At 39.8% G+C, this 21,619-nt stretch overlaps 1 protein-coding gene across 2 annotated transcripts in view; it reads right to left on the bottom strand.

Annotated features, from left to right (window-relative positions):
- The window catches only part of DDX42 (DEAD-box helicase 42), a 40,021-nt gene extending 18,575 nt beyond the window's left edge, over window positions 1–21,446 (bottom strand). The window contains exons 1-5 of one of the 2 annotated variants that reach the window (XM_006940486.5): window positions 21,288–21,446; window positions 8,443–8,679; window positions 6,243–6,393; window positions 1,501–1,562; window positions 98–134 (exon numbers count right to left, since the gene is read on the bottom strand). In XM_006940486.5, the coding sequence (XP_006940548.1) occupies window positions 98–134; window positions 1,501–1,562; window positions 6,243–6,393; window positions 8,443–8,663 (471 nt within the window). In that variant the 5' untranslated portion in view covers window positions 8,664–8,679; window positions 21,288–21,446. Of the gene's footprint in view, window positions 1–97; window positions 135–1,500; window positions 1,563–6,242; window positions 6,394–8,442; window positions 8,680–21,287 lie in introns of those variants that run through there. The other variant, XM_045044980.1, reaches the window with a different exon arrangement.
- Window positions 21,447–21,619: the final 173 nt, after the last annotated feature.

The raw sequence follows: 21,619 nt of genomic DNA, 5'->3' as shown, positions 1-21,619 counted from the left end.
AGGAATGGCCATTTCAGTGAAGGCAAGCTCTAGCTTGTCCCCAGTATAGACTTTGTGGGGTAAAAATAAAAGATAGAAATACTGCATAGGAACTCACTTGGTCATCTTCCTCTTCAATGTCATCTCGAATACCCCTGGAAAAACAAGCGGAGAAACAAACTTCCCTGCAAATGTTCCACATACCCAGCTCCATACTTATAGCAGATTAGTGTTGAATTCCATACAGTAGCACAGGAACACTCAACACTAACAATAACAAAGCAACAATAAGCACACTGTAAACTATCCATCCATCATACATGTGTGGCTTCACTCTAGAAGCTGCAGTTTGCATGGGATGATATGGTACTCCTAGAAACATCAATTACTAACGAGGATAAGGAGTAAAAACTTTTGAAGATAGATACCCAAGGATCCTAGCCTTGTCGACCCCATACGACAAACACAATACAGTTGTAAAACGCATTTTAAAAAGCAAACTGCATTTTATAAAAAGACAAAAAAAAAATAACCCTCTCTATTTGGCATACACTAAAAAGAATATCACAATTTTAATGTTCCCCAGAGTTTCTAAGTCTGGAGTGACTGGATTCAGCCAAAGTCCTTGGGGGCAAAGAAAAACTATCTTAACTCTTTTGTAACTTTGGTACTAAAACTCCTAAGCAGTTCCCATGGAGAAGGGGGGCCATCGCCACTTGCAGCGCCTGTCAGGAGCTACAGAAAGTACGGCTGCTAAGTTCCCACAACCATGTCTTTCTAATCAGACTTTCTGCCTGACCTAGAGCACTTGTTGTTCTCAAGGCAGGCAACATCACCAGTGCAGGGCAGCCGGAAGAGGGCACAACACACGGTAAGCACCAAAGAGAGGGCCGAACCTCCATATGGCACAGGAACCTTGCGGGGGGCCTGAGGCACTGACTGCCACCCAGGAGGAAATCCAACCACGCCTACCTGTGCCTGGTAGCAAAAGCCTTAAGAGGGGTGTATTCAGAAAGGGAAAGAGGAGAATTCTCTTTCCCAGAAAATAAAGTATTTCAAGTTCTGATTAGATGCTAAAGCATGGTATCACTCCTTAAGTAAACCAAGTTAATCATTTGTTAATAACACACTTTTTTATGATAATCACCATTACTCCTCGTAAGCAATCATACAGACATTAACCTACTTTATATTAATTATGGGACAAAACTCAGAACAATGAGCCCAAACTTTAGTAATTGTACTCTCTTAATTCCTACTGTAACTCACTCTTGTATCTACCAAAAAACTATTTACAATTAAACACCAAATACTATTATACTAAAAAGAATGCTTATTATTGCAAATGCAAGACTTTTGTGATGTCTATTACCTACAAAAATAATATTCCAGATACAGGAGTAACTTCAAGTCAAGACATTTGAGAATTTTAATGTTTCTCTATAAACTTTGGGGGAATAAGCTTTGCAATACTTCAGCATTTTTCATGTAACCTTTGTGAGGGAGAAGAAAACAACTTACTTTACGTTTTTTCTTTCCTTGTCCTTTTCTTCAAGCCTCTTCATGTCTCTAGCCGCCTGATCCTAATGAAACAAAAGCCTGTATGGAATCATATCCACTAAAAACATTACGAAGGGAATTTCTTTATAAAGAATTTTTAGATTTGAACTAGTGACATCACAGTTTTGGCTATGCATTTTGACAATTATATCTTGATGCAATCAAAGTGCACTTTTGACAATTTTTAAAATATTTATTTATTTTGAAAGACAGAAAGCAGGGGAGGGGCAGAGAGAGAGAAAGAGACAGAGACAGAGAGAGAGAGAGAGAGAGAGAGAGAGAGAGAGAGAGAGAATCCCAAGCAGGCTCTGCGCTGTCAGTGCAGAGCTCGATGTGGGGCTTAAACTCACAAACTCTGAGAGCTTGACTTGAGCTGAAATCAAAAGTCAGACTCTTAACCAACTGAGCCATCTAGGCGCCTAACAATTATTTTTTCAAAGAGAAATGTTCTAAAATCTTGGTTATATATGGACTGCATTGCATACATGGAAAAATTAGAAAAAAATTCCTTGATTGGTTACTCTTTAAAAAAATGAATTGTTGGGGCGCCTGGGTGGCGCAGTCGGTTAAGCGTCCGACTTCAGCCAGGTCACGATCTCGCGGTCTGTGAGTTCGAGCCCCGTATCAGGCTCTGGGCTGATGGCTCGGAGCCTGGGGCCTGTTTCCGATTCTGTGTCTCCCTCTCTCTCTGCCCCTCCCCTGTTCATGCTCTGTGTCTCTCTGTCCCAAAAATAAATAAAAAACGTTGGAAAAAAAAAAAAAAGAATTGTGGCTGTAAAAAGCCTTAAATTCAGGCAAATTAGCCTTTCTCAAAGCATAGGTTAAGACCTTTTACATCAAACTACCAATGGAGTTAGTAAAAAAAAAAAAAAAAAAAGCAAATTTCTGAATCTGACTTTGGAAAAACTGTTCTCACCATTTGGCAATGTCTGGAGACATTTCTGGTTGCTTCTGGGTGGAGGGAGTGGGAAACAGGGGGGGTTGTTACCAGTATCTAGTGGGTAAAGGCCACAGATACTGATAAACATCCTATAATACACAGGACGGCCCCCATAACAAATTAGCAAACCCCAAATGCCAAAGTCCTGAGGTTGGAAAAACACTGCTCTGAACCTACCAAATCAGAATCCTCGGAGATGGAGTTAAATGCATGTACTTCACATTTTTCACAGGCAAGTCTTGTATACAGCAAAGTGATAATCACTGATCTAACTCCCTGTTTTATACATGTGAAAATCAAGGTCAGAAGAATTAAGTAATTTTCCCCAAGGTTAAACACATCCTTGCACTATTGTTTCTTGTTACAAAGCAAGTTTTTCTGATTTCTGTGATTTAAAAAACTGTCACTAACTATAACCTAGAATGGTCAGGTGTTCTATCTAATCAAGTGTTCCCGATAAAGAGGAGTTATTCTAAAATGAAATACTACATACAAACAAATCTACTTTTTAAGAAACTGAGACAGACATACACTATACTCGAGACTGTAACTGAAGTGAAAATGACATAATGTAACATAAGGAAAGGGCCACAAACACAGGACATATTTTTTTAAGCCCACATGAATCTTTTTTTTTTGAAACACTTGCTAAAAATACATCTTCATTGTGAGTTCAAACACTAGAAAAGTTTACACTTTCCAGAACAGAATATACCTGAGATCAAGGATTAATGCAATATTGTGGCAACAACACTCTCTCCAAGATCAGACAATATCCAGTCTCTCTATCCTAAAATCAGCAAAACCCTTTCCGACACTATCCCAAAAAACACCCTGGAGAATGATGCCATGTCAAAAAGATTTACCCTCCTACAGCTTCAACTACTTGAAATGCCAAACAGGAGAAACTGGGACATTCTTGGATACTTCCACTCAAAAAGGGTTACACCAACTTGCGTTACTAAAAATTTAAATCTGAATTAAAACTGAGAAAATCAAGAAATGATTTTACTTATTCACCATTAGGGATTGCAAGATATAATGAGAAACAGCCCTTTGGGAAATGTCCGTACGTCAAGAAGATAGAGGGGGGAGAAAGATACATATACATATAAGACACCCCAAACATGACAAACCATTTATTGCCTTTACTTGCAGAGAGAACAGCTTAACATACTTACTAAATTGTTACCATGTTGCAAAGCACGTGAAAGTTCTGAATAGTTCTGGTAAGTATTATGGCAGAAATACAGTACTACAAGAACTCAGATACAGAATGACACAGCAGAAAAGAATATGAGATTTGGAACTGATTCCGGCTTAGCTACTTATAAAGTGCATATTCTTTAAGAGGCAAGTAATTGGGGTTATTCTAAATCAAAGATGGGAAACTAAGTAATGGGTACCAATCTGACAATCGGTAGGAAGTAAACCAGGATAAGAAAAGTTTCTTTTTCTTTAGGTATAGACATGCTTTGTTTGCATTTTAACAAGCAGGAATATTCTAAAGAAGTAAGCTCTAATTTTTCCTGTATCAATCACATGGCCCTGAGTCTTTTATTTTCTGATATTTGACAAGAGACCTAAGCTCAGAAAAATATTTCTCCACCGTAAGAAAACTACAACACGAGTGTGATGATAAACAGTTCTAAGTGGCAGCCTCAAAGTCAGGAAGATAAAACAGACTGATAGAACTAAGGTGAACCAGAAAAAGTGAGCCCTATCTAAAGGAGGCAACCGTTTGCTCAGCACAAGCCTATTTTTGCCATGCAAAATGCAGGCTTAATACTGCCAGTGTCCACTTTTCAAGAGTCTGCACTTTTAGACAAAATCTCCTGATCTTAAAAATTCTGGCCCACATGTTTAAAAAGCAGTATCTAGGCCAAACAAAAATATCTATATTGGATTCTCTCTTCCCTCTTTTCTTAGAGAGGAGATCTGGCTTAAAACTTAGGTTACAAGTAACTGAGAAACCTGGAAGGACTTTATTTCATAAGCAATGAAGTGACAGTTTTTAAGTAAGAGGAATAACACCATAAGCAACATGCTTTAGTCTAATTACTCTGTTTTTGTATACCACATAAATGGGAGAACAGAAAGCCTAAAACAGGGAGAAAATTTAGATCAGGCAAGAGGTAATGAAAGTGTAAAGCACACTGACTGTAGTGGAAGCAGAAAGGAACAGACACAAAAAATACTACAAAGATGAACAGAACTTGCCAAAGGAGGGGAAAGGTAGCATGATTTACTGGAAAGAGCTAGGTTCTCAGGACTACTAAGCAAGAAAAAATATGGTCCCAGCTCTACCACAAAGCACCAATGGGATTTAGGACAAGGGCTCTGAATTACCATAGGGTTCAATTTATAATCTTCTTAGTTAAAAAATTACATTTCTATGTATTCTTTTCTGCCAATCCCTATTGTTATTTTGAGTATTAAATGAAGTCATAAACATGTTTGATTATCTGGCATTAAGAGGAATATATAAGACAAAGATCTGGCTGAGGAAGAAAAAGATGCCAGGGGGACACCATCCATGTAAAAATGGCCAATATGTTTTAGAAAAGCAGAGCTGAAACCAAAGAGAGACTGTGGAACTAAAGGCATGAATTATTCACACAGAAATTAAGTTTTAGAAGTGGATGAGGTCACTAGGAATGTATAAAGAGTGAAAATAGCAAATCGACATAGAGAACTGTAACAATAATCATATCTGAGAAACTGGAAGAGGATCTTAATAACAGTAACAGACAACAGAGAGATATGTAATGATTTTTCTTGGTATGATATGGTAGTTGTGTTTTTTAAGTGTTATAGAGGTGCAGAAATACAAGTGGATGAAATGGTACATCTGAGATTTACTTTAAAATAATCTAAAAGAGAGGGCTAGATAACACAAGATGGGCCAAAAGTTGCTTACTGATAAAGCAGGGTGAAGGGTACGTGGGAGCTCATTATTCTACTTACATGCGTTTGAAATTTTTCATAATAAAAAGTAAATAAATACAAAAGTCAGAGAAATGGAGAAAAAGGACAAAATGCAAAATCACTAAAGCCTAGTGAGAAGAGTTTTAAGAAGGAAGTGGTTACAAATTTCAATTTCTACAGGGAGGTCATAGATGCTGATATTAAAAAATAAACATTAAAAGTACAGAATACAGGGGCGCCTGGGTGGCTCAGTCGGTTAAGCGGTCGACTTCGGCTCAGGTCATGATCTCACGGTTTGTGAGTTCGAGCCCCGCATCTGTGCTGACAGCTCAGAGCTTGAAGCCTGCTTCAGATTCTGTGTCTCCCTCTCTCTGACCCTCCCCCGTTCATGCTCTCTCTCTGTCTCAAAAATAAATAAACGTTAAAAAAAAAATGTTTTTAATAAAAAAAAAGTACAGAATACAGAATTCATAATTTTAGCAAGTTCCTTAGAAGTTTAACTGCCTTACATAAATTGACACTGAATGAAATAATGTTCATTCCATTTAAGAATGGAATACAAATTAAAGAATGGAATACAAAGAAATATTAAAACTTACACACATACAAATCTTGAGCTACCCTTGTTCAAGGGTCACAGTTCAAATTTTTAGGCATTGATCATCTCTGAAAATGCTACAGGGCATGTGGATGTATGTTTAAGAAACTATAGAGTAGGAGAGCAAAATCCTCCCCAAAAAGGGTCAGAAAGCAAATTCTGAATGACTGAATAACTAGGTTAATTTGGTATCTTTCTAACTGCTGCAACTTCCAACAAAACAGCCTCGATACTTGCCTCCACTTCAGCCATGAATGCCTCCAAGGGATCATCATCGCTGTCAGAATCTGGTGGCTTGGAATGGAACTGCTGGCGGGTAGGTGAGTTTTCAGCAGGAATATAAGGCAAATCAACATTGCTAGAGTCTTCTTCCTCATCTTCAAAATATCTGAAAATTAAAATGCACAATTAATAAAGCGAGTGTTTACTTTGGGGTTGGTGGATCCTTTGTTCAACAGAAATTTTTACTATGGTATATGTAGGTTACTATTAAAAGATCTGAACTCTACATGTTAAATTAGAGATCTCCAGGCTTTAGCAAACAACCTAATTATCATCGTTTAATATATACAAAATTCTAATACTGAGAAAAAAAAAGGGGGGGGAAAACAGTCACACCAAATTCTCCCATTTCTAGCATCTATTCAAATCACATTCTAGTTCTATTAAAAGGAATGAGTTTTCAGTACAAATTTAGTATATCATTGTTGAATAGATATATCAAATATTAGAGTTTGTGCTATGGAAAAAATTACTTTTGTATGAAATATTAAAAATCTAGTGTTTTTTTTTAATATAATCCTTCAAAAACATTTTAGCAATATATTCACAAGGCTAGGTAGGGACTTCAGAAATGTTGGGCTACTTTCTGAGGACAGAACACTTACAGTTAAAAATATATGCTCAGGGACACCTGGGTGGCTCAGTCGGTTGAGTGTTGGACTCCTGATTCTGGCTCAGGTCATGACCTCACTGTTTTGTGAGTTTAAGTCCCATGTGGGCTCTGTGCTGACAACACGGAGCCTGGTTGAGATTCTCCCTTTTCCTGCCCTTCCCCTACTCATGCACGCATACGTGCACTCTCTCCCTCAAAATAAATAAATAATCTTTAAAATAAATAAATAAATGCTTAATCTAAAATCATTCCCCATACTTAAGTATTCAGAAAAACAACTTCAAGGTCTGGAAAAGTATCCTTCTCTATAGCTCTTTATAAACTAAAACACAACAAAAACAATGTTTACATTTAACCTCAAAATTAAATAGTAATACAACCAAATATTAAATAAATAACAATTGCAGTTTAAAATTTTAAAGCATTTCAGGTTTTTGCAGGAATTATCTTAAAAGCTCTAACAACTGTTATGTGCTATACACACACACGCATATTCATTTATATAGGTTTCATTTAACTAATGAAAAAGTATCCTTGAACTGGTAAAATGCTCTTTAGAATAATGATCCTTGACTTTTCTAAGTCTTAAACATCTACTTCTGTATTCCTGCCACATACCAGTTTTTTTTACTTTTTTTTTTTTAATGTTTATTCATATTTTGAGACAGAGTATGAGTGGGTGAGGGGCAGAGAGAGAGGAAGACACAGAATCCGAAGAAGGCTCCAGGTTCTGAACTGACAGCACAGAGCCTGACGCGGGGCTCGAACTCACAGATTGTGAGACTATGACCTGGGCTGAAGTCGGACGCTTAACCGACTGAGCCACCCAGACGCCCCGCAACAAACCAGTTTTTAAAGACACCGGTGTGTACTTGAAAAATTCCCATCTTGAGTTCTTAATTAAAAAAGGACAAATCTCAAGCATGTCACAACCAGGTTGGAAATAATAGCAGTGAGAGATTTCTTCAGAGTCAGTAAAAAACTTATAATCTATAGGAATTAAGAGTTCCAACCTTTAAACCCCAGCTTTTATTAACAACCACTTTACCAAGTTTAAAAAGATAATTGTTAAATATGTTTCCTGTAAACTGCTGGCAAAAATCTGAATAGATTTTTCTCCCACCATAAGATGTTGCAACCTGACAGTTTTCAGACTTGGGAGTTGAGACCAAATGTGTCTCTCTACCAGCTGTGACAACTGCCTGTGACAAAAACTTATACGGGGTCAATAAAAGACTTCAGTAAAGGTCATCAAAAACCACACGAATTATTTAAAACTCTTCAGTCATATTTAGGTTTCAATGGCCTCAAATCTTTTTTGGAGCAAGGAAAGATATAAGCAAGCACAGAAGCATTAGGTTCCTCACAAATGAGTAAACTCAACAATTTAACTTATTAGGAACAACACAATTCAGTGGGAAAAGCAATTGAAGAGGTCTTATTATTATTTGGGAAACAAAGGGTTTCTTCATCTCACTTTCTGTTGATGGAATGAGTATCTCAAAGCCCAACCTTTGCTCAATTACCAGGATTACCACTTACGCATTTTCTTCATCAAAGTTGGCCCGTTTAGATCCAATTTTGTAGAAAGAAGGGAGCTGTGGTGGAGCTGACTTTCCAAATCCGGAAGAAGAGCTGGTTGCCCCAAAGGCACTGTGGGACTGTTGTGGGAGTTTGGGTTCCTCCTTCTTTCCAGCACTGATGGCAAAACCTCCAAAGCCAAATCCCCTCTTGGTGCCTGGACCACCTTTATTCCAATTCATGGTGTCAATAACTTATCTGTTAGGAACAAGATACATTAATAATACATTCAACTTTTATCAATAGCTCACGGAGTTTTATGTCCCTTCCAACTTCTACCTACATCTTTAAACTTCTGCCTCTCGATGAAAACTCTAACTTTGTACTTCAGCTATGCAATATGCTAACCTCAACAAACTGTCATATTTTCTAAAACACTGAAAAAAATGTTGTTCATTTTTTGGAATCACAATCCAAACAGGAATGCAAGATTTAACATCATCCTCTTCAAAATGATTTGACCACTAATTTAACATCTTTAAGCTGCCAAAAATACTCACAAGGTAACAAATATTTTGGGGATCTGATAGGTACTAGTGTTTGGCAACAAAAAGTACCAACAGAAAAAGACTTTAATCTCTTAATATTTATTCCCAGGAGTTTATATTATTGTCTACCAGGAAATAGATGATCCTCACCCCCCAAAAGAGACTAAAACAACCTACAATTACAATATAATGTAATGCTTATTGTAACAAAATCAAAGATTGTTCTCCAGTAATGATACCAAGAAGAATGAAAGAATCGAAACTTAAAAAGATTAATTTAGTTATTTGTAGATAGTATCTATGTAATTGTCTCTGAAGGATACTTATGAACCACACATTAATTGAGCAATGCCCACTAGAACACTAGCCAGGAAGAAACCATGATTCACTGATCTGTTGCTTGAAGTACTAGTTAGCCAATGGTTAAGGATTACAACGAAATTTCCTGAGCATCAATCAAATCAGTTTAAAAACAATACTGTATTTAAAAAAATGCTATATTATCTTATTAGTCTTGGCTCCAAAAAACCTTTTTTAACAACAGAAGCTACCTAAGTTTTATAGAAAAGCAGAAAACCCACAAAGCAAAAAGGAACAAAATTTTAAACTACTTGAAATTTCCTCTCCTAGATACATAATTTTAATATCTTTGCTATTTTTTCTGTACTATGTGTACACACACACACACACACACAATTTAAAAACAAACCATACTATATTGTTTTAGTTACCAATTTCTTCACCTAAAGATACACTATGAAAATCTTTAAATGTCAATACATCTCTCCACTACTGTTTTATGATGTGAAAACTATCACTTACCTTTGTGCATACCTATAATCATTTCTTCAGGATCAATTTTCAAAATGCAATTGCTTAGCCAAAGGGAATATGTACTTTAACTTTTTAAAATTTTTAATTACTACTTACATTTATGGAAAAGTACCTGATACACACTGAGTAAAATAAGAGCGTGAAACAAGGTGGGTGGTATGGTTCAATGTAACTCAATATAAAAGCATGTGTTACATATACAGATAGCTGGAGGGCTGTTTCTCAAAATTTTAATAGCAGTTATTCCATTTTTACTTATTTCTTTGTATTAAGGTTTACTATTAACAGGAAAAATTAAAATGTTTATAATGGACTCTGAAGCCAATGTGGAAAAAAGTTCCTAAAGCTGCTTTTTTAAAAAAAAATTTTTTTTTCAATGTTTATTTATTTTTGGGACAGAGAGAGACAGAGCATGAACGGGGAAGGGGCAGAGAGAAAGGGAGACACAGAATCGATAACAGGCTCCAGGCTCCGAGCCATCAGCCCAGAGCCTGACGCGGGGCTCGAACTCACGGGCCGCGAGATCGTGACCTGGCTGAAGTCGGACGCTTAACCGACTGCGCCACCCAGGCGCCCCCTAAAGCTGCTTTTAATGATGACATTGTTGAAAAGACCATTAACAATATGCTCTACTTTTCTGGTTCTATGCCCCTCCCCATATACACCTTGTAAGTTTTGTTTGAACTGTTATTATACAGCACGTAGTCCAGTCTACTGAGTATTAAATCTGATTTATGCTGTGTCAATCTCCACCCTTAGTTTCAAATAAGGAATTTCCTTTTTGGGGGGGGGGGGGGGGGGGGGGACTGTCTTTAATAATTTTAGACCTTTTGGGGTCCCTGGTTGGCTCACTCAGTCAGTTCATCAGTTAAGTGTCTGACTTCAGCTCAGGTCACGATCTTACAATCTGTGACTTCGAGCCCAGCATTGGGCTCTATGCTGACAGCTCAGAGTCTGGAGCCTGCTTTGGATTCTATGTCTCATCTCTTCTGCTCCTCCCCTGCTGACACTCTCTCTGTCCTTAAAAAATAAACATTAGGGGCGCCTGAGTGGCTCTACCGGTTGGGCAACCTTCGGCTCAGGTCATGATCTCACGGTTTGTGGGTTCGAGCCCTGCGTCAGGCTCTGTGCTGACAGCTCGGAGCCTGGAGCCTGCTTCAGATTCTGTGTCTTCCTCTCTCTCTACCCCTCCCCTGCTCACATCCTGTGTCTATCGATAATGAATACACGTTAAAAAAATTAAAAAAAAAACATTAAAAAATAATTTTGGACCTTTTATTACACTTACACGTGGCTAAAACAAGTACTTAATAAGTACTAGTTCGCTTGAATTTAATTAAGACCATCTACTGCTTTCTTCTTGAATCCCTTAGGGAGAATCAACATAATTCTAATCGGATGAAATTTAGTTACAATATTTATAAGCAAGAAAATTTTAGTATCTGATAATGTTGTTTAACCAATCTGTGAACCTGGCTTTACAAGAGCTATTCCCAAACAACAAAAATGATGGATCTGAATTTTAACCTCATTTTTCCTAATGTATATAAAATATTGCAATGGGCTAATAAATAAACAACAGAAATCAGAATGTAAGCAAAGGAAGGATGAAAAAAAACATTCTGTAGGTTTGGGTAGATTTTAGGAATCACATGGGGGCACCAGGGTGGCTCAGTTGTTTAAGCATCTGACTTTCAGCTCAGAGCATGATCTCATGGTTCACAAGTTTGAGCACCTGCATCGGGCTCTGTGCTGACAGCTCAGAGTGTGGATCCTGCTTCAGAATCCGTGTCTCCCTCTTTCTCTGCCCCTCCCCAACTTGCACTCTGTCTCTCTCTCTCTCTCTCTCTCAAAAATAAACATTAAAAAAAAAAAAAAAAAAAGAATCACATGAACAATCTCCTAGCAGGGAAACTTTCAACGGTTTACTGAAAGCTTGCTGAGAAATGTCAGGCAGTGTACCAGGTGCTGGGGATTTTATTTATTTAAGTCTATTTATTTTGAGAGAGAGTACACATGAGGGAGGAACAGAGAGAGAGAGACAGAGAGAGAGAGAGAACCCCAAGCAGACTCCACACTGTCAGTACAGAGCATGACGTGGGGTTTCATTTCACGAACCAGGAGATCATGACCTGATCCAAAATCAAGTCGGACACTCAACCAAGTCACCCAGATGCCCCCAAGTTCTGGGCATTTACATATGAAAAATACAGTCCCATTTTCAAGGGGTTCATGGTGTGGTTGCTAATAAACCAACATGATGTGCTGTAGCACAGGTACTGCACAAAGTGCATTCACTCGTGACCCAGGAAGGAGGTATTAAACCCAGGATGAATGGAGAAGACTCAGCTTTTCTGGAGATGATGCTGGTGTTCGGTTTTAAAATCTGAAGAGGCATTAGACCAGGGTAGAAGGGTGAGAGGAGGGCTTTTTTTTTTAATTTTAGTTGGAACACATATAGTGCAATATTGGTTTCAGGAGAATTCAGTGGTTCACCAGTTACACACAACACCCAGTGCTTATCACAACAGGCCCCCGCCTTAGTACCCATCACCCATCTAGCCCATATCCCTCCGTCAACCCAGAATTTGTTTTTTATCATTAAGAGTCTCTTGTGGTTTGTTTCCCTCTCTTCTCCCCGCCCCCAACAAACGTTCATCTGTTTTGTTTCTTAAATTCACACGAGTGAAATCATATGGTATTTATCGTCCTCTGAATTATTTCACTTGGCATAGTACATTCTAGCTCCATCCGTGTCATTACGAATGGCAAGAATTCATTCTGTTTCACGGCTGAGTAATATTCCATTGTGTGTATACACACCACATCTTTATCCATTCATCAGTTGATGGACATTTGGGCTCTCTCCATAGTTTGGCTATTGTTGATAATGCTGCTATATAAGCATTGAGGTGCATGTACCCCTTCGAATCTATATTTTGGTAACCTTTGGGTAAATACCTATAATAATGCAATTCTTGGCTTATAGAGTGCTTCTATTTTTGGTTCCCCCCTCCCCTTTTTTTTTTTTAAAGTTTATTTTGAGAGAGAGAGAGTGAGAGCACTCGGGGGAGGGGCAGAGAGAGAGGGAGAGGGAGAAAGAACCCCAAGCAGGCTCCGTGCTGTCAGCAAGGAACCTGATGTGGAGCTCAATCTCATAAACCCGGAGTTGATGACCTGAGTTGAAGCCAAGTCAGATGCTTAACCAACTGAGACACCCAGGCACCCCTGTTTTTAGTTTCTTAAGAGAGGAAGGCATTTTAGATTGAGGAAACTGTAAGTAGTACCACGGAGAACTGGAAATAGTGCCGTGCAGCTAGAGTTCAGTGAGACTTCTAGGAAAGTTGTAGGTCACATATTCAGAAAGACAGACAGGGCCCAGATGTTGCTATGCTAAAAATATACAAAACTGTACTTTACCAGCTATAAGAAATCATTACTTTTAAGCAAACAGGGGACATGTTTCAGATCAGTGTTGAAGAAAGATTAAATGGTAGACAATATGAAAAGTAGGAGGCAAGGAAAGTGGCTAAGAGGTTATCATAAAAATACAGATGTAAAGTAACATGGTACTGAACTAAGGAAGTGGCTACAAGGAAGGAGAAGGAGGGGGTGGATCTGAGTTATTAAGTGTCTATGAGAAAGTTCAATAGGGGCGGGTGAGTGACAAGTGGATGTGGAAGCTAAGGAGCAAGGAAAGGTCTAGAATAAGTTTGGAAGTGTCTGGCTTTTACAGGTTGGGGGAATGGTGGGGCCATTTACAGAGATAGAAGCCTAGAAAAGCCACGCTTGGAGAAGCAGGCAGAACAGGAGATGGGAGAGCTAAGGAAAGATGCTAACTTCATCTTTCTATAACTTCAAAAAGGGTCTGTGATGGAGTACAGATGTGATACAAGACACGTGCATTTGAGGTTACTGGTATAGATAAGCTAGCAGAGAGAGGGCACAGAGAGTGCGAAAAGGGACAAGACAAATGTTAGGGTTGATCAACAGTTAGGAATGGGCAGGGGAAAAGAAACTCATGTGGCAACCTGAGAAGGAAAGGAGGAAGGGGGCACAGTAGAGAATAGTGGCATAGAAGAGGAGAGAAATTTTACAGGCAGAAAGAATGTCCTATGTTCCATTTTCAATGGAAATGTTTGTTTTTTTTTTTTTTAATGGAAACATGTTTGAAGGGGAGCCTGGGTGGCTCAGTCAGTTAAGTGTCCGACTTCAGTTCATGTCGTGATCTGGTGGTAGATCCTCGATTGGGCTCTTTGCTCACAACTCAGAGCCTGGAACCTATTTCAGATTCTTTTTCCCTCCTCTCTCTGCCCCTTCCCTGCCCTCTCTCTCTCTCTCTCTCTCAAAAACAAAATAAACATTAAAAACATTGTTTTTTGTTGGATGAATAAATATACATTCAGGCTCTTCAAAATTCACCCCACTATTTGTGAAAACCATCATCTTCCATTATTACAAACCCTGCCATCCAACCTTCCTGATTAAATCTAAGCCAATCATCCTCAATGTACCATTAATTCCTTAGTGTTGACAATAATTCTTCCTGTTTGACTATGTAGGCTTTACTACCTAGGTATATGACTACAGATCCTTGACAATCAGAGGTCTGAGGGATAACTGATACAACAAGAAAAAGACAGCTAACCTAATCTCTGTTTGGTTGCATGTCTAAAAAAAAGAAAAAGATGAATCCTCCTCTGTTTTAAAACTAATTTCCATTCTCTAAGCAAATATTGTTTGGGGAAGAGACATCTAGTGGAGAGTTAAGAAAGAAATAAACATAGTGAGATTTAAAAATTAACTATAGTCCTGCTATTTGTGGGTCTTCTCAAAGCTCCCTTTATTTGGTCTTAACATACATGCACACATACACATGCTTCTAAGCCTCCTCTCAGATAATAATAACAATAATATGCCTGGTACATCCTTCCTACCAAGCTGGCAAACTCCTATCAAACAGCTCTGAAACTTCACCTCTGCCTCCCTAAACACTTCTCACGTTGACAAGATGAAAACACCTGCAAGCTTCAGTCCCTGTAAAACCACCACATGGCTTCCACACCCAGTTAAAGTTCAGACTTCCTTAAAAACAACAAACCACCAAAAAATCCTAAATAACCCAAGTTAAACATAGGCAAAGTACTTGAATAGACATTTCGCCAAAGAAGATATATAAATGGTCAATAAGCATATGAAAAGATGCTCATCCCTAGTGAAGGGAAATGTAAATGAAAACCACATCCCCGGGGCACCTGGGTGGCTTGGTCGGTTAAGTGTCCGACTTCGGCTCAGGTCATGATCTCACGGGCCGGGCCGTGAGTTCAAGCCCCACGTTGGGCTCTGTGCTGACAGCTCAGAGCCTGGAGCCTGTTTCGGATTCTGTGTCTCCCTCTCTCTCTGCCCCTCCCCTGTTCATGCTCTCTGTCTCAAAAATAAATAAACGTTTAAAAAAAAAAAGAAAACCACATCCCCTCATACTCTTTAGGATGACTACTAAAAAACAAAACAAAAACAAACAACACAACAGAAAATAACGAGTGTTGGCAAGGATATGGAGAAACTGGAACCCTGTATAGTGCTGGTGGTAACATAAAATGGTTCAGCCACTGTGGAAAACATTATGGTGGTTCTTCAAAAAACGAATCCTAGAACTACCATATAATCCAGCAATTCCACTTCTGGGTGGAATATCCCCAAAAGAACTGAAAGCAGGAACAGACATCTGACCTATGATTTTTTTTTTTTTTTTTTGACAGAGACAGAGAGAATGAGCATGGGAGAGTGCAAGGGGGGTAGGGGCAGAAGGAGAGGGAGAGAGAATCTCAAGCAAGCTCCACACCCAGCACAGACCCGACGTGGGGCTCAATCTCATGACTGTGAGGTCATGACCTGAGCTGAAATCAAGTCAGATGCTTAACCTACTGAGCCACTGAGGTGCCCTCTGAACCATGATCTTAGCAGTACAATTCACAACAGTCAAAAGATGGCAGGAACCTAAGTGTCCATTGATAGATGAGTAAACTAAATGGGATATGTATACACACACACACACATATATATACACACACATACACTATGTAAACACGTACATATATCAACATTATTCAGCCTTAAAAAGGAAGGAAATTCTGACACGTGCTACAACAACATGAATGAAACTTGAGGACATCACGTTAAGGAAATAAGCCAGTCAAAAAGGACAAACAGTGTATGATTCCACCTGTATTAGGCAGAATACAGTCAAACTCAGAGACAGAAAATAGAACAGGTTGGGGCACCTGGGTGCTCAGTCTGTTAAGCGTCCAACTCTCGATTTCAGCTCGGGTCATGATTTCATGGTTTGTGAGATTGAGCCCCGCATCAGGCTCTATGCTAACAGCATGAAGGCTGCTTGGGGTTCTCTCTCTCCCTCTTTCTCTACCCCTCCCACACTTGTGCTGTCAAATAAACAAACCAATAATTAAAATTTATAAATAATAAATTTAAAAAATTAAAAAATAATTAAAATAATTAAATATATAATTAAAATAATAAATTAAAAAAAATAATAAAGTAGAATTGGTTGCCAAAGCCCAGGAGTGCAGAGGAATGGGGAGTTATTGTTTAATGGGTATACAGTCTCAGTCTTACAAGATAAAAAGAGTTCTGTGAACGCTATGGTGGTGATGGCAGCACAACAGTGTGGATGTAATCAACGCCACTGAAATATACGCTCAAAATGGGTTAAGATTTTTCTATGTGTATTATAAAAACAAAAAAATCATGAAAATTAAAGGATTAGAATTCCATTTGCACAAGTGTTTTTAGGTTGCTATTTTATTAGTTTATAAGGAATAATGCTGTCTAGACCTCAGTCTCTACTATGAAATGCAAACATATTTGTGAAAATTTGATTACATCTTTTTCTTAAAAAAAAAAAAAAAAACCCGCTTTTTAAAATTTCTAATTTGATGGGGCGCCTGGGTGGCTCAGTCGGTTAAGTGTCCAACGTCAGCTCAGGTCATGAGTTAGCGCCCTGCGTTGGGCTCTGTGCTGACAGCTCAGAGCCTGGAGCCTGCTTCGGATTCTGTGTCTCCCTCTCTCTCTGACCCTCCCCCATTCATGCTCTGTCTCTCTCTCTGTCTCAAAAATAAATAAACATTAAAAAATTTTTTTTAAAAAATAAAATTTCTGGGGCGCCTGGGTGGCGCAGTCGGTTAAGCGTCCGACTTCAGCCAGGTCATGATCTCGCGGTCCGTGAGTTCGAGCCCCGCGTCAGGCTCTGGGCTGATGGCTCGGAGCCTGGAGCCTGTTTCCGATTCTGTGTCTCCCTCTCTCTCTGCCCCTCCCCCGTTCATGCTCTGTCTCTCTCTGTCCCAAAAATAAAATAAAAAAACGTTGAAAAAAAAAAATTAAAAAAAATAAAATTTCTAATTTGAGGGGCACCTGGGTGGCTCAGTAGGTTAAGTGTCCGACTCTTGATTTCCGCTCAGGTCCCAGATCTCTCAGTTGATGAGATGGAGCCCTGCCTCCATCTGTGCTGACAGGGTGGAGGCTGCTTGGGATTCTCTCTCTCCCTCTTTCTGCCCCTCCCCTGCTCCCACATACTCATGCCCCCCCCCCCGCCCCATGTTCTTTCTCTCTCTAAATAAATAAATAAACATCTAAAAATAAAATTTCTAATTTAAAAATAATTAGCTCTGTAATAGAAGCATAAACAAAGTTTAGTGAGCACCTGCTTTAAAGAGAACCTAAGTCTGGTCTTAGTAATAACTTTATTTTATACTGACCACTAACTACTTTGTTATGTGTTGATGCTATGAGGGATACCTCTCCTTACCATTTCCATCTCCACTATAGCAAGAATTTAACAAGTCCCTGTTATCCAGCCTCTACACCACTACCAGAGTGATCAATAATTCACAATGTACTGAGTACCTATTTTGCCAGACCCTTTTCTAGGTGCTTTGGATATAGTAACACAATCAGACACAGTCCCAGCCCTCAGGGAGTTCAGTCTAGTCCAGGAGAAAGAAAAACCAAATCATAATTTCAGGTAGTAAAAGTGCTATCAAACCAAACCAAGAAAAAAGCAAGCAAGAAGAGGTAAGCTATTACAAGAGAAAGAAATCAGGTAAGGCCTCTCTGAGATGACTGATAGTTGACAATTAACAAGTGACCCTCCACCCCCTCAACTCTACTATTCTAAGAATGTCTGTTTTATTGGAAAATTCTTGGTGATGTACATCTAGAGAATGTATCTACAACCAGCAAATATTCCGTAAGCTATGAAAAATGTCTATGTGCTAAAGTATAAAAAAAATGAGAGATACATAGCAAAAGAGAAAATGAATTTTCACCTCCTTTGGTCTGTTAATAGTGTGGAACTAGGGAAAGTCATATGACTTTCGGTGGGCCAATGCTTAGAAAAAACCCTCTTCCAGGTTTTTCCAGATCCTGACCCCGAACCTTCCTGCCGCATTTCTCATTCTGTCATTCCCTTCAGTTCAGTAGCTCTCCACAGTTAGTCAATCAAGCTGGAATGAGACTCTCCATTGTGGCAACAAACTATATACTTCACCATTCACATCTCCCAGGGTTTTCATGCATGCATCAGTGTTCCCAGAAAACCAAGCACTTTGGTAAATGCCCTTCCCTTAACCTGGATTCCTTCCCCACCAAATCTCTCACTTATACCTACCTAAGTCTTCTCCTTCAAAGCCCATCTCACATACCAACTCCTAGAACCTATGACATGAATACAACTCCCCCAGAGAAGTGGTAGCTCATTCCTTAAACTCCTTTTCTAGTCTTAAAACACCCAATATTTAATCATAACTATTAGTGCTCTTTCTCTCACCAACTCCAAGTTACAAGTTTTATAGGTGAAGAAGCTGACTTACTCATTTTTTATCTCTTTTCTTTTCCGCAGCATGTAGTCATTATTCATGTTTATTCAATATGCAGGAGTCCCAAGGAGAAAAACTAAAGACAGCATAAAGTCTCACTTGGTATGGTTCTAGGTAATAAAATGCTATGACTTAGTAGAAAATCGTAACAGCATCGTAAACTAGCACAGACTATGCAACCAGAATATGTTCACAAACTCTAGCTTTGCCACTAACTTGATGTGAACCTCAAAAAAGTCATTTGGCTTCTCTGGGCCTATAAGATAGTGAGAATATCACCTACTTGACAGGGTTGGTATGAAAAATTGAGTTCATACAGAAAAATACACTTACAAGAAAGCTTGGCACATAGTAGGTGCACAATATGTATTAGCCATCATGTTTATCATCATTATTATTATTTCTCCAGAAGCCAATTTCTCCACTGGTAAATGGAGAATATCAAGCCAGAGTTCTCTCTGATCTCTTTCAACTCAGGGATCCCATACAAGAGCCACAAGACACTGAAGATGTCAGAGATCACGAAGAGCTGACAAGTGGGGATGGCTTCATAAGACAGCTAGAACCCCAGGCACAGGAAGATGCAAGCTGATTAGAGAAGTGTGAAGAAAGAAAACATTTTAAGGAGGAAAGCTAGATATAGCCAAGGTTAGGAAGAATAAGCAAAGGCAGAATAAGCGTGGAACATCAGGAAGATAATTTGGCTAGGGTACATGTTTTGGGCAATGGTGAAAAATAAGATCTGATCTAAATGACTTTTAACAACAGGGGACTACAAAACAATTGATTATAAAACCATGTTACTTATCATTTGTTTCTGGAATTGGAGAAACCTCTAGTGACGATTTGCATCCACTCTAATAATCTGCCCTGAGAACATCTCACACACTATACACTGGGCGCTATACATTCTTAAATTAGAATCTATACAAAACCCAAGAATTTCTTCATATTCTTCTAAAGCCAAATACGAGTAAATTCTGGTTACATTTATTCTGGAAGCCTTTTTTCCCTTTCCGTTAGCTTAAAGAAACTAAGATGATCATATGAATTTGATAAAATTAGAATATAAAGAAATTCATTTCTCTGTGAATTACAATAAATTGTAACAACGTAAGTCAGATCATACCACTCCTCTGCTCAAAAGCCTCAGATGATTCCCAACTCGGGCAGAGATAAAGTGAAATCCTCATAACAGCCTAAAAGTTCCTAGTTGTTCTGGCACTCCTCCTCCAGATCCTCCCTGACCTTCTCTCCTACTACTCCTTTGCTCACAGTGGTCCAAAGCACAATGGTCTTCTAACTGTTCCTCTAACAGGCCAGCATTGTCCTCTTCAAGGTCTTTACACTTGCTGTTCCCTCTGCCTGGAACCCTCCTTTCCCCAGATACTACTGGGCTCACTCCCTCATCTACTTAAATATCAGCTTGTTTGTACTGATCTCCCTGACCGCCCTATTTCAAAATGCAATGCCTCCCCAACCTTCTTTTCAGCCCCCCCTTTTTAAGCCTAAATCCATAATCATCTTCTAACATAATTTACTTATTTATTTATTATCTCTCTTCCCCCCACTATAAAGTAAGACGCAGGATGGCAAGGGTCACAGACGTAGAACAGTGCTAGAAAACAGGCACGCAGCAAATGTCAATAAAAATATTCCTTGAATGAACTGCAGATTAGGCCATATAATTCCCCTTCTAGGTAAAGGAACATACAACATACTTTTCCCCTCCCACCGCTGACAGTCTAAAATTTAATTTTTGTATGAAACACATATTGTTCACCTCCTATGTGCCAGAACTGAGCTTGGTTCTGGAAAGTTCAAGTGAATTAAGACATAATATCTGCCCTTTAGGAGCTCCAGGGCGTGCATATGGAGAATGGACATAAAGATATCATTTCCAAAAAAACCCAATATACAACGAGAGAAAATTAAATGACCACCTAAACAACTGAGGAGCAAAGGGGGAATCACCACTAACGTAATAAGGAAAGCTAGGATTCCCCCAAATACTCGACTGGTAGGATAGTTCCTCCTTATAGTATTGGTGTGTATGCTTGCAACTCCACATAAATTATTTACTCGCATCAGATAAGCTCTTAAGTAGGCCGCAAAAAAGTTTGTGCGACGATAGTGATGTACTCAAGGCTGCACAAAGATCACTGTTTCTGTCTTCCGATTTGGCAACTTTTGCCTATCGGGTCTCCCCGATTTGGAGGCTTGCATCTGCCAAGTGCTGCCGACTTGTGTAAGAACCCTCCTTGTGGCTATCCCTGCCCAGAGACCGGCACCCTGCAAATCCCTTTCTTAGCAGGACGGGCGGGCGCCGCCTCCGGAAAGCCGCCAACTGGGCCAGAATGAGAGTTACGGGAGAAGCGGGAGCCGTGGGAGGGCAACGAGGTTGGGGAGGACCCCTAGAGGCCTCGGCCTCGCACTCCCACCCCTCCCGGCCCCCTGGGTCTCTGGTGCCCCAAAGCTCCGCAGACTCTTTGTTAAGCGAGGCCGCGGTTCCCTGGCCCTCGCTAGGCCCCGCAGTTGCCTCCAATGGCCCCGAGGGGTAGCGACCCTGAGTCCAGAACCTCCTCGCACAGACCTGCTGCTTTGGCTGCAGCTACCGCCGACGCGGAGAATCCCAAGGCCAGAGGACGCGCGGTCCAGGCCGCGTCCGCCGCGCTCCTTCCTCTCCGCCCCCTTCACCACCGCCGCCGCCTCCGCCGCCGCCGCTTCTCGGCCCGTTGCTGACCGGGGGGGAGGGGAATGCAAAGCTGACATGCGCAGTGCAGAGAGAGCGGGCCGGAAGGCGGAGCCTCGGGCTACGGTTCCCGGAAGGCGCCGCGGGCTCCGGACCTTAAAGCTCCAGAACGCCTCGCAGAATTTCACTCTCTGGACACTGATGCTTTGAGGGGGGCAGTGCTTGTAGCCCGA

This window comes from Felis catus, chromosome E1, assembly GCF_018350175.1.
Source record: "Felis catus isolate Fca126 chromosome E1, F.catus_Fca126_mat1.0, whole genome shotgun sequence".
Classification (NCBI taxonomy): Eukaryota; Metazoa; Chordata; class Mammalia; order Carnivora; family Felidae; genus Felis; species Felis catus.
The sequence above is the reverse complement of the archived record's forward strand: the minus strand, read 5'-3'. Positions and strand labels throughout refer to the sequence as shown.